We start from the raw sequence: 13245 nt of genomic DNA, 5'->3' as shown, positions 1-13245 counted from the left end.
CCAATTTTCAAGATTTTTTCGGGGAGGGGGTATGAGCGGGAACAAGACACTCTCTGCGGATATGGTCTCGGAGGGGTCCTACCGTCTAAAAAAAATTTTTTTACCTCGCAAAATATCCACGCGTTGGCCGTTTACAGCCTAAAATAGAGAAAATAATCAAAATGTCCCACTTTAGGGTTCGTGTCCACATTTAGGGGACTTGACGGTATAGATTCAAGTCTATTATGTTACGGGGTAAAAACAGTTTGTCTAAGCTCACTAGCACCGTTAGTAAACAAATCTTAACATAGGGTTCAAAACCTTAAAAAAGGAAACAAATGCTTAATACCGTCTGCAGACTTTCACTCGCCAACAAATCCGCCTTGTCCTTGGTTTGTGTGCTGCTGCTTGTGGCGAGCGCGTCAAGAGCTGATGGAGTCACCTCACAGATCAAGCCCTGCACATGACAGACAATTCTGAAAAAGCACTGCGATAGCATGAATGTTTTGAGACGGGTCAACGCACTTACCCACGGGTCTAGCACTGGCCACATGTCGTAGAAATAGCTTTCTACAAGCTGCGCAGAGCGATCAATCTTCACCTTTACCGTGGAGTACCTGTCAGAGATGACCTCCGAGATGGCACCAAGTCCGTGGGCGGTCTTTACCCGGCACCCCTTATGCCACCGATCCCTACATAGAGGATCGGCCTGGTTGCTGGTCTCCACCCAACCTGGCGCTGGACAACACGAGGAACCGAGCAAAAGACCGCTGTCAGACAAGGTGTCAGGCAATCGCTGCGTGCTAACCAGATGCAAGCCGCACCAGGCATTCAAATTGAACGCGGGAATTCTATAAGGTAACGTGACCTCACGTTGAAACGAATGTGACAAAAAAAATACGTTCCTGGGAGCGTTGAGTCACATTCGTTTGAATGTGAATAGGCTAATTTGTGGCGAATATTAAAATATTTTGTCATAAAGAGCTGCCTGCCTTCGTAAGGAAACCCCAAACATAGTTTGTAGGGTTTACAGAATGAGAAATGGCGGCCGATTTAGGCGATTTACATCAAACGAATGTGACACGACACAATCTTAAAAGGAGCGTAAAATTTTGTCACATTTATTTCAACGTGATCACTAAACGTTATGAAAATAGCGTCAATTCGAGCAATGCAAAAGCATTGCACAATGAAGCGCAATTGGCTTCCCATGCCCATGCATTTGGCATAGGGCATTTTCGAGACGCATTGCACGTAAGGTGCAATATGACTGAGGCATTGCACGTATGGTGCAACAATCTCAGTGCAATGCACCACAAGTGCCATATTCGTAGCGTTTTGAATCTGTGATGTCACGTTCCTGGAATGAGAGCGGGTGGCAAGGGGTCCCCAACCGAGCCGGCGAGCGTACACTGACTTAAAGTCAAAACTGACTTTTTTGACTTTTTTGAGTATCTTGTCTGACTTTTTGCGACTGTTTTGCCTTGGAACTATTTTCACTTTCACACGTTTTAATGACTTTTTGACTTGTAAGGGGGGACCCTGGTGAAACTTTTAAGTAGGCTTTAAAATACTCCCAGAAAGTTGAAACTTTGCTTGATTATTAGGTTCATTATGGTGAGTTCACAAAACAAAATTCAATCCAAAATGTTGAACGGTCTCTGAGAAAAGTGGCTTTTTAGTGTTTCTTAGAGCGTTGGGGAAAAATCTTACTGCGTCTTTCATTGGAATGGAAAGTTTTGAAAATTTTTTTGGGTTATCCTTAAGATGTATAGAAGAGACTTTAGTGACGGAATTTATAATTTCAACTTCTGTCCTGAGATGTCAATTTTCAAATTCTAACATTTGAAAAAAGTGAATTTTTTGCCTTTTTTTTAAAGCTTTTAGGTGTGTGTTAAAAAAAGTAGGGCTGATATCAAGATTCCGTCACTAAAATTTATCGATAAGTCATCAATGAATAGATTCCATGCAAGACGACTCATGTAGCTGTCAACCAGGAACGCAGGAAGTCTTTCTGCGACAAAATTTTTTGTCGACTGAGCAAAGCTGTGAAGTTGAGCGTATAAGCCAACGACAACTGATCTCAATGTTATTTTTTCCAAATAATGAAGGAACTACCAACATAGTTTAAAGGTGTACAACCTGTTGAATCTGAAACCTTCTATGCACATTTTTATCTATGAACTTTAAAAATACTTTTTTTGGGAATTTTGGTCATTTTTTCACCAGGGTCCCCCCTCAAATGACTTTTTGACCTTTAAATGACTTTTTTGTCTTAAAAAGTTACTTTTCCGCCAGCGTTCATTGAAATTTGGCATTTTTAAAGGCTGTTTTGTGGGCTTTTTTGGGTACTTTTTTGTGGTTTTTTTGTTACTTTTTTACTTTTGTGACTTTTTGACTTTTTTTACTTTTAGTGACTTTTTTAAAGACTTTTTCACCCGTGTACACCGATTTTTTGCCCGGGTTTGGGGGCCCCCTTTGGGGGGTGGGGTCTTTTCAGCCAACGAAGGCCGCGTATGGAGGGAGGGGCGGGGGGGGGGGGGGGGGGGGGGGGGGGGGATAAACCAGACGGCATGAACAGGCAAGATCAAAATGACAGACATATTCCGATATTTAAGATCGGATAACATTAACAAGCTTAAGGAATTCTCGAATTATGCGCAGTGTATTACGGAACCAAGCGGTCCGTGTTACGTTTACGGATTCACGCTGTCAGTTAGGAGTTGTCAGAAACTCCTCAGGCAGGACAAGTTATTAGGCGATTGCAACGGACTCAGAGTCGAACTTACCTATGAGCGAGGCGTCCTGCCCGGACGCCTGCTCGGCCTGCTCCTCTTGCTGCAGCTGCCCGCTGGCCGCCAGCACGCACAGCAGCAGACTGGACGAGTCGTCCTTCGCGGGCCGCACCTCGCAGCGCCACGCCGCGTCTCCAGCGGCACCGCGGCGCAGCGTCACGGCGCACGCGGCGGTGGGGTCGGTCACGGCGGCGGAGAGGTCCAACAAGGCCTGCGGCAGCCCTGCACACCGGGCAAAGTACTATGAGCAAAGTCAATTTTCGGGGACCACTTCTTACAGCAACCCATAAGTCGCTCCTGATTTTATTTGACTAATTGCGCTGAAAAAAAGTCTAGTCCAAAAAGTCTACTTGGTCCAAAGCCCCGGCAAAAATGAATTGGTTGTCACTCAATTAATTGGTAAGTGGACAAGGCCTGGTCTTGGCGTCCCAAAGCTCAAAACTGTTTAAAAATATCTAACAATAAATGCGTTTTGTTGAAACAAAATGACAAACAGAGCACTTAGAACCAGGACGGGCTGACTTGCCGAGCAGATTATGGAAATCCGATAAAAATTGCAGATTTTGGGATCCTCTTTGTCAAAAAATGAGTTAAAACTTGTTTTCTCATGAGCCGGTAGTAACAATAGGCCTACAGGCACCCAGCCATCCCCACGCACGGGTTTTACCTTTTGTTATGGAATCGATTAGTTATTAAAATTGAGCAATAAGAACGATATCGATTAATACACTGCCAATCACTAGTAGGTGCGGGACATTTTGCCTCACGCTTACATGTGTGAGCCATGTTTGTTCACGCTTGCAAGTGTGAGACATCAATGTCTCAAGTGTGAGACACGATTTGTCCCACACTTGCAAGCGTGGGACCCGTGACATTGAACCACAGAGCTAGCGATAGGCAGCAAGTGTGGGACAAGCTGTCTCACACTTGCAAGTGTGAGATTTCGTTGTCCCACACTTGCAAGCGTGAGACAAACTTGGCTCACACTTTGCAAAGCGTGAGACAAAATGTCTCACACTTGGATCGGCAGTGTATTTAGTGGGAATGGGAGGAGGCAACTTAACTCAGTCCCATGTCACCTTACGCAATGTGGGCCTCACCGTCCAGCGCCGCGTCCTTCTTGGCCTGCTCCCAAATGGCGGCCTCGGCCCCGACTGTTGCCTGCAGGCGGCCCTGCCTTGCAGTCAGTCTCTGCTCCTCTCTCAGCAGCGTCGCCTTGAGGCCCTTCGCCGCGGCGGACACAGACTCGCGCACACTGGCCAGCGCTGCCTTGGCCTCGTCGAGGGCCTTCACGCGCTGCAATGCCTCCTGGGTGCGGACCTTCCTCAGGCTGCGCACGGGGTGGTCCTCCACACAGGCAGCGTCTGCCTCTTTCTCACAGCTGATGCACCAGAAGCGCTGAGGCAACGGCCTGGAAAGAAGGGAATTCACTCGTTAAGGGAGTATGGGGCGATTTGTAAGAGGGGCGATTCGTAACAAATTCGTTCATTAATTTAACTGAAGGGAGCAGAGGAAAATCTGAGTATGGCCCCTCTTTCACTTCAAGTAGAGGGTCCTTCAACAATCGAAGCGGATGTGATCGGTGCTCAGGTATAGTTTTGGAGGGCGTCTGAAATGTAGGGTACCGTAGAACGGGGTAATATGAGACAAATTTCGAGGTTTTTTTGTAAATTTTCCCCTTCTAATTTCAACTTGAGGTGCTGAGGTGTTCATCACTTGTTCATGCACCCTTTGGCTACACTCCCTCCAAATTTCAGATTTTTAGGTGCAGTAGGGACCTTTCAATAACCCTCGGAATGCCGTCCCATATTTCCCTGCAATGTGGGGTAATATGAGACAAAAGGGAAAAATGGTAAAGAAGTATGGAAAATTAACTCATTCAGGCGGGTTTGGAGCTTTTTAAGTTCTTTTCATTCATTTTTAAGATGATTGGGGACCATAATGAAGAAGAGATAAAATTTAGAGGGAAGAAAAATGGGTGTCACTTAAGAGAGCTGAAAAATGTCTAAGAAGTCATGAGTTGTGCCTGTCACATGAAAATACTAATAGAAGAGCATAGATGCCGGTCAGGTAGTAAAACCAATTCGTGTTAAAATCATTAATACTTGAAATTAATAACAGTGGAGTATGTTTGGCCTCATGTTTCAAACGAAAAGAGGTGTCTCTATTTTCCATGCAAGGTAACAAAATTGTATTCCATCTGGAACAGGCGGCCCGGGAGTAGACATAACAGAACGAAATTTTGTCCTGATTATGTTGACATGATTGTCTACAGATTTAAACCTCGTTCGAACGAGAACCCGAGTTCCAACCGAGGTTTCTGGGGAGGTTTTTACGAACTTTATAAAACTTGTCAGAATTTAGAGGATTTTCGTTTGGTTCTTAATAATCCTGGCGAGTCTCCGATTGCCTTCGTGCGTTTCCTGTGAGCTGCCAAGGCCTCCTAGATCACGAAAAAAAATTCACGATGGTCTTCTGAACAACTGCTTGAGAGCAACACGACAAAAACCAAAAAAAGGGCGCTTTGTCTCGATTTTCCTTCATGTCTCATATTACCCCGTTCTACGGTACACCGAAAACAGGCAAATCTTTTATTTTGAGTTCTAGGAAGTTTCTGTCTGAGGCTCCCCAGGTATGAAACACCATCGAAGTACCGTTGGGGCCTTGAAGCGTGACCCCTTTACAATGTAACCACGTGGCATAAGTTGCTTTTACTTTGTCCAGTGACAGTTAGGGACGTATTTCTTGCGTAGCAGGCATTTGGGGTGATTCGTAACAGACCCGTATAAAAACAAGAATTTAAGTAGCTTTTGCAATTAAATGCTTGAACTATTTCTCGAATCATCTGCTGCCTCATTCCAATACATTTACACAGCTCAAAATGCATTTTAAAGCGAGTTATTCTATTCTTTCCTCCAAAATTGAAAAAGAGTGAGGTTAGGGTTGACATAGCCGGTCAGTTCATGCTGAGGCGGTCGACGGCAGCTTGTAATGTAGATTTTAAGGCGTCTGCAGGACATCCGAAGAACAACTGCTGGAGGAGATAACATTCCCGACGATGTTTCATTTAATGCGTAGGATGTTATGAAAAGCCCCATGGCTGTTACAAATCACCCCATGCTGGGGCGATTCGTAACAGCATGCAAGGGTTTGCAAAGCGTCTTAGATTTCAAAGATTACGGACTCCAGATTGATCCAATGGAGCTGCACAGTCTAGATGAAGGGCCAGACTGCTCAACTGGCACAAGTTTGACACCGATATGCAGAATGTTCTTAATTTTGTATAGAGAATTCCAAAATCTGTTACAAATCGCCCCATACTCATTTATACGACCCGGGGGAAGGCCTTCGGCCTCGTTGCTGACTCGGCTTGTGTAGCTTGGCCTAAATAGCTGAGACAATGTGTGTATAGGATTAATAGTAATAGGAAGATACCTCTAGTAAACTAGAGATATGAAGAGGGGGGGGGGGCATTTCGAATGTTTAAATCTCAAAACAAGGTGCATCGCTTCGCTCAGCAATCGGGAGAATTCGTACCTTAAAAAATCAAGATAGAGCTTGTACGAATTATATCACAAATCCATGCAGCACATCTGTAAGCGAGCAAAGGTACGTGACACGAATTACATTTTAACGAACGTGCCGTGCCCTTCATTTAGATTATGAACGTGCAGGAGACGTACAAAATAGTTTTCGCATGGGAGCATTCATTATGTGCAAAATCACGCAACATAAAAAAGAAAAGTTGGCATCGTGTTCGCAAACTCAACTACAGTGTACACAAAACAGGGGAATAAACAAAACCAACATCAATAGACTCACACTTCCAGGTTCTGTAGTATGGAGAAATTGTCAGGCAATCCCACAGCTCTCCCAACAAAGACCTGTCAACAGAAAAGAACAACATTTCAACTAGGCAGTCTGTAACGTATGCACTCGGGAACGGTGCCTCATTATTACTAATACACTGGTAAAACAAAGGCATAAAAATTACGCTCATTGGGGCATTAATACTCTTTTACGCCCTTGCAAGGGCGTAAATCGTATGCCCTTGGAAAGGGCGTACATGGTATAGGAATTTCAAGCAAAATTTTAATGCCCTTCCCAAAGGCATTAACGATTTATGCCCTTTAAGGGCGTAAATCGTTTACGCCCTTAAAAGGCATAATTTTAATGCCTTTGTTTCACCAGTGTAGCCTACACAGATATATTCCTAGAAAGGACGTTATTTGTAGCAACAGAAAACTGAAGCGTCGCAGCCTGTGAAGGCGTTCTTTGTAGGGTTCTTAGTATGTAGGAAGACAGTAATTGTTTGAGTCGAGAAAGATCCCGGCAGTTTGAGGTTTACTCTGAGCCAGAACAAAAAAACACTCTGAAAACCTTACAAACTATATAAGTATGCTCAAAATACTTTGCTCTAACAAACTGCTTTCCAAGGCCTGAAATAGTTTGTAAGGTTTTCTCAGTGCTCTCAGTCTGCTTGTTAACCGATTTACCGATGCAGTGTGTCGGATTGCGGTCTTCCCTTCTCTCGCAAGCGCCTGCCAGCGTCCAGTAGGCAAGCCCGCAACACACTCAAGTTCGACAGCCGGCCTACCCCAAGTTCGCAGGCGCCTCGTGCCAAATGCGTGGCAAAGGGCTGTCTCTGATAATTGTAAATTCTCTCAGATTCCGTGACGCACCCACTCAAGCCTCCCAAGCATTTGCTTTGTAGGTAACTACGAAGAAAGTGAAGGCACTGCAGAATTGCTTCGTTGAATTACAATGCTTTCGTTTTCTTCGTAGAACGAAGCAATGCTTCTGTGCCCATGAAAAGTTGCAAATTAATTTTCAGTGTTTCGAGAAAAATGTGCAATCCTGCAAATGTCATATTATTTATTGTGATGGAATAGACTCAATTTTGATGCCTTTTTTTTGTATATTCTAACTCTTAACTGTGGGATTTAACTAGCCTTAGGGATTATATTGCCATCCGTGACGACTCTGAGGATCAGTATCCTTATCAATGAAAAGTTTCCCCATAAGACGGGGTAACTTGAGACAACTTTAGAGGCCCATGACTCTCATTTTAGATGACCCCAACAAAGTCATGGGTTCCAAACCGATTGCAATCATGTGAAATTAAACATAATTAGGATTCGGCTTGGTGAGAGAAGTTTTGTAGACACACGGTCCGAAAAACGTGAAATATTGACTCAACCCCGGTTAATGGTACGCAACATTTTGTCGCATCCGGTTCAACGCGCACGGTAAAAACGGTTCCTGGTTTTCCCAGGAACCTTCTGGAAATCGCCTATGCCTTCACCATTGGCTTCCTGGGAAAACCAGGTTCCGTTTTTACCGTGTGATGTTACGTTCCGGGAATGCGATTGCTTATGCATGATGAGGCATTGAACGAAACGAGCGACACAAAAGCATTGCAACGGTCAGTTGGTGGTGCGAACAGCACTCTGAATGTCTTGCAATGAAATCTGACCTGTGTTATTCGTATGTAACAGTGAATTCGGCGCAAGCGCATGATGCGAAAGCAGTACTTCCTCAAATTACGAATCTTCAAAGCTTTCTCATTGTAAGAAATAAAGAAAAACCTTCGTAATACGAAAAAAACACCTTCGTATTCTGCCATTTCCCTCGTATTCTGGGCAACTTCTTCGTAAGACATAGAGTGAGCCTCAAACGCATTGCAACAATTGACGCTGTTTTCACGGCGTATTTTTGGCGAGCGATAGCGAGCCCTTGCCGTGTTTGGGCGCTCCAAAAAGTGACTGGTCGTGCGTCTGTCTGTCTGTCTGTCTGTAGCGTACACGCTCACGTTTCTCAGCAACTACAACACTAATAGTTACCAAATTTTGCACCGAACATCCCCTAAAGGTCCCACAGGGGGAGTTTATCTTATATTCACGATTACTACCGTTTGAAATATTCAAAACATCTTTTTGAATTAGGTTCTTAGCGTGGTTAGGTTGGCAGCATATATAGCAACTTTTCATACTTGCGGCCGCGGCTCTCAAATACGGGACTGGCAAAACATTGGCAAATAAAACAAAATAGAGAGGAGAAGGGCTTAGAAGTGAGTTCGGTCTTAGTTTTTCGATATTCTAGAATGATTGAAACCCCTCCGGAGTGTCAACACAGTGAAATACGGAAAATGAAAGTGACAATTATTACGCGTTTCGTCCGTCCGTCCGTCCGCCCCCTCCCCTCCCCCGCCACAGGGGAAATGTTTTAGTCAGTGGAGTGTGTTTGATCGTTTGATAATTGCAAGAATGATTTGGTCTTTTTAAGTTTTGAGAGTGTATTTCCATTTTTATTCTCAGACATTATACTTTTTAGTTGTTTGCTAAAATAGATCAATGCAATCTAAAAGTACAAACCAGACACTAATCTTGCCAAAATAAATAGTCTTTGCTGACTCTTGGCACTGACTCTGGGGAAAGGCTTCATTGCAATGCTGTAAGTTTACTATAGTACTAACCTTAAAGATAACTATATGGTGAGTGAGAGTAGCGCATACATGGTTTGACTTTGACATCTGATTCAATGAGACGATTCAGTGACTTGGTCATATGATTTCATGAGACGATTCTTTTAAATTCATCATACATTGTCTGCGACAACTGGTAATTTGTGTCAGTCATGGTTTGAGTTGGCTGTCTTTTTAATTTATTCAGAACGAGGGGGAAACAACTTGAAATAAGGTGTACATTTTTTCGGAAATAAGTTTAAATAAATTTGAAATAAGTGAAATAAGTTGAAATAAGTTTGAAATAAGTGAAATAAGTTGAAATAAGTGAAAAAACCCTTGAAATAAGTTGAAATAATTGAAATAAGTTGAAATAAGTTTGAAATAAGTGAAATAAGTGTGAAATAATTTTGAAATAAGTGTGAAATATTCGGAAACCCCCGTTATTTCGACTGCCCCGAGCACCAGGAGCGCGTTGGGAGGGGGGGGGGGGGGGTCGAACGGTGGCATACGGAACCGTGAACAGCAATGGGAACGTGGATGTGAATGTGTCAAGAAGCGAGGGTGGGGGCACGTGTGGATGGTGGGTGACGTGTGACGTTATATGACTTAACCACAACCTCTCACTGGGCTAGAGAATTTTTAGCAGATGATACCTGCACACTTGAAACATACTTAAAACTACTATACACATGAAGGTGTCAGTCTGCTTTTACTCTTTAGTCCAGAAACCAAGCGCGTATCCTATCAATATAATAGGGGCTGGCTGCCGGGGCGGGATGTGGCAGTGTGGCGCAGCCTGCGCGGAATTCGACACTACCTCCCCGGTACAGCGCCAGCGGCACCGGGCGTAAACAATGGCACCCCCTCCTCGCGCGCGACGGCCTGCGCGCAACATTGACAATCCCTCCCCGCCTGCCACGGCGCGGAATATCGCGCAACAATGCCTCCCGATTCGGCCCGGCCTAGGGCGCTCGGGCTCGGCGGCGAGCGGTGCAGGCCACGGCTCGGCACGGCTACTACCAAACAGAGTTTTGCAGTGGGTGGGTCGGCTCGACCCGCCGCCTGGGCTGTGCGAGAGAGAGCGACTATGCACGGGTCTTGGCAAAGCGGCAGCGATCAGCGATGTGGCCATCCCCCCCAGCCAAATGTTGTCAAAATGTTCCGGGACGGTCCCCGTCACCGGCCGGCAGTGTCGCTGACGGCCCGGCGAGCGGCGTTGAGGTGCGCGCTTGCCAGGGATCCTTAACTTACCTCATAAGGGCATCATAACGTTATCATAAGAGTTAAAGTTATTACCCTTAACTTCTAACATCTTTTCAAAAGGGTAAGTTATTTTTTTATGTCTCGAATTTGTGTGGATATACTTTTGCAAGTACTTTCGTAAGTCCGTACCCTTAACCTATAGCGAACATTGTCTTATGTTACGTTATGACAGCAGTGTTAGTTAAATGTTGAGTTAAGTTAAGGATCCCTGGCGCTTGCCTGGGCGAAGCGAGCACATCATGCGTCTCTCTCGCTCTCAAGGCGGACCTATGGGAGAGACAAGGACGGCTGCGGCCGAGCATAAGTAATTTCGTTTCACAGAAAGATGCTATTAATTCTCTCTGGCGTGAATTGGATTCTTTGTTGTCTAATTTTGCAGGTCTGTTAAACAAAGCGTCCTGTAGTCCAATTTTAAAAGAGCAGATACGACTGAGTTCGAAGTATGTCGCTACACAGTATAATTCATCGTAGATTTTGTGTGAATATATTTCCACAACGGTTACTAACCAAGTCGCACTGCTGGAATTCCGCTTTCGTCCTGGATCAAAGTTCAACAGGTTAATTGGGTCCGATTAGCAAGTTTTAATTTGACCCTAGGCGACCCTAGGCTCAACCAACGCAAGGTTAAAATTGAGTAAAAGCACATAACAGCTTGAGTTAAAGTATAAGTATGGTTTAAATAAGTGTGAAATCGGCTGAATTATGTTACAATTAGTGTGGAATGAGAGGAAATCTATGAAATAAGTTGAAATAAGTGTGAAATAAGTTGAAATAAGTGTGAAATAAGTGTGAAATAGTTTGAAATAAGTTTGAAATATGTGAAATAAGTTGAAATAAGTGAAATAAGTTGAAATAGGTTTGAAATAAGTGAAATAAGTTTGAAATAAGTGAAATAACTTGAAATAAGTGAAATAACTTGAAATAAGTTTGAAATAAGTGAAATAATTTGAATTTGAAATAACGGTGTACAAAATTTTCCCAAGTTGTTTCCCCCTCGATTCAGAATGTTAGGTAAATACTTATGCTATACTGTTTTAAAGATTAAATATCACATCATGACTATCTTTATGAATAAGATTAACTTGCGTTTAGCAATAAGTGGGCTCGACATTGAATTAAATGGAACGATTCATTGGATCTGACAGAAGGTCTTCTCCGTAAAGTAGTTGCAATCAGCCTGCCTGTAAATGTGTCTCTTTTTAATTAATTGAGATAAATCAATGTAGTTTTATCCACTAGTTTAAAATAAAAGGGAGATAAAAGGCTTTTTAGGTATTACTTATAACATTGTGTATTCATAAGTTCAATAACAAGGAGATATCGAATGGTAATTGAAGCATTTGTGAATCGTATTAAGTAAGTCAATGCTGGCTGTTGAATGTTACTCGACTGAGTAACAGTGTCAGGGTTCATGTTACGACACAATGAACAGGAAACACACTTAGAAATTGCGAAAATGACTTCCAATTTCATCCCAGACCATTACTTTTCCCAAAATTTACCAATTTCTGACCAAAATTTTGAAGTCGTGTTCTACATAGTTTCCTGCAGTTTTGGGTGTGCTGATCACGAAAATGACTTCCAATTTCATCCCAGACCTTTACTTTTCCAAATATTTACCAATTTCGGACCAAAATTTTTGAGTCGAGTTATACGTAGTTTCCTGCAGTTTTTGGTGTGCTGATCACGAAAATGACTTCCAATTTCATCTCAGACCTTTACTTTTCCAAATATTTACCAATTTTGGACCAAAATTTTTGAGTCGAGTTTTACATAGTTTCCTGCAGTTTTTGGTGTGCTGATCACGAAAATGACTTCCAATTTCATCTCAGACCTTTACTTTTCCAAATATTTACCAATTTTGGACCAAAATTTTTGAGTCGAGTCTTACATAGTTTCCTGCAGTTTTTGGTGTGCTGATCACGAAAATGACTTCCAATTTCATCCCAGACCTTTACTTTTCCCAAAATTTACCAATTTGTGACCGAAATTTCAAAGTTGAGTTTCCCATTGTTTCCTGCAGTTTTCAGTAAGATAATCACGAGAATGACAAGAATTCCGGCCCTTTCGTGACGGAAGACACTGTATTGGCCTTATTGTGCACATATTCTTCGCCATCTCCTATAAGAATGTGTTCAGACGCATCGCTCGCCTACTACGCGCCCAAACTAAACGGCGCGTACCCCTAGTATTTTCAGTGCAGCGAACTCACCTTCATGTCGACAGGGCACTTCTTGTCGGCGAGGCGGCCCAGACACTTCACGCAGTACGAATGCCCGCAGCGGAGAACCTTGGGGCGGCGCTCTGTCGCGTCGAACGGTTCCAAGCAGATGTTGCACTCCATCTGAAGAAGGAAAAGAAACAGATGCGGAAGTTGACGTGAATAGATTAGTTAACATGACGCCGCGGGCAGCTGTTTTCACTTGGAAGTCAAATACTATTGCAAAACGAGCGTCAACATGCTTCAATGATGCTTCAGTCTCGTATGAACTCTTGGCAAAAAGTTTGTGCATACGTATCTATTGGCATTGGCGATATATTTGTCAATTTCTACATGATCTATTCACAATTTTATCTTAAAAACGATCAAAATTGTGCATAGTTAAGGTTATTGTTAAGTGACAAAAGTAACTATGCAACATTTGTTAAATACTTGTTAGATATCTTAATTTAACGTTATTCTATTGCATAAACTCATTAAGGCCGCACACTCTTAAAACCTTACGAAGTAATTTGAGCATA

At 43.2% G+C, this 13245-nt stretch overlaps 1 protein-coding gene across 9 annotated transcripts in view; it reads right to left on the bottom strand.

Annotated features, from left to right (window-relative positions):
- The window catches only part of LOC117654250, a 111961-nt gene that overhangs the window by 2700 nt on the left and 96016 nt on the right, over positions 1-13245 (bottom strand). For 8 of the 9 annotated variants that reach the window (XM_034400626.1, XM_034400628.1, XM_034400627.1 and 5 more), the window contains 6 exons: positions 12716-12847; positions 6597-6658; positions 3875-4185; positions 2769-2996; positions 509-717; positions 329-436 (listed from right to left, as the gene is read on the bottom strand). In XM_034400626.1, coding sequence (XP_034256517.1) covers positions 329-436; positions 509-717; positions 2769-2996; positions 3875-4185; positions 6597-6658; positions 12716-12847 — 1050 coding nt within the window. The remainder of the gene's footprint in view (positions 1-328; positions 437-508; positions 718-2768; positions 2997-3874; positions 4186-6596; positions 6659-12715; positions 12848-13245) is intronic. The other variant, XM_034400602.1, reaches the window with a different exon arrangement.

Source organism: Thrips palmi, unplaced genomic scaffold (genome assembly GCF_012932325.1).
Source record: "Thrips palmi isolate BJ-2018 unplaced genomic scaffold, TpBJ-2018v1 HiC_scaffold_10, whole genome shotgun sequence".
In the NCBI taxonomy this organism is placed as follows: Eukaryota; Metazoa; Arthropoda; class Insecta; order Thysanoptera; family Thripidae; genus Thrips; species Thrips palmi.
This window is presented reverse-complemented; position numbering and strand designations above follow the sequence as displayed.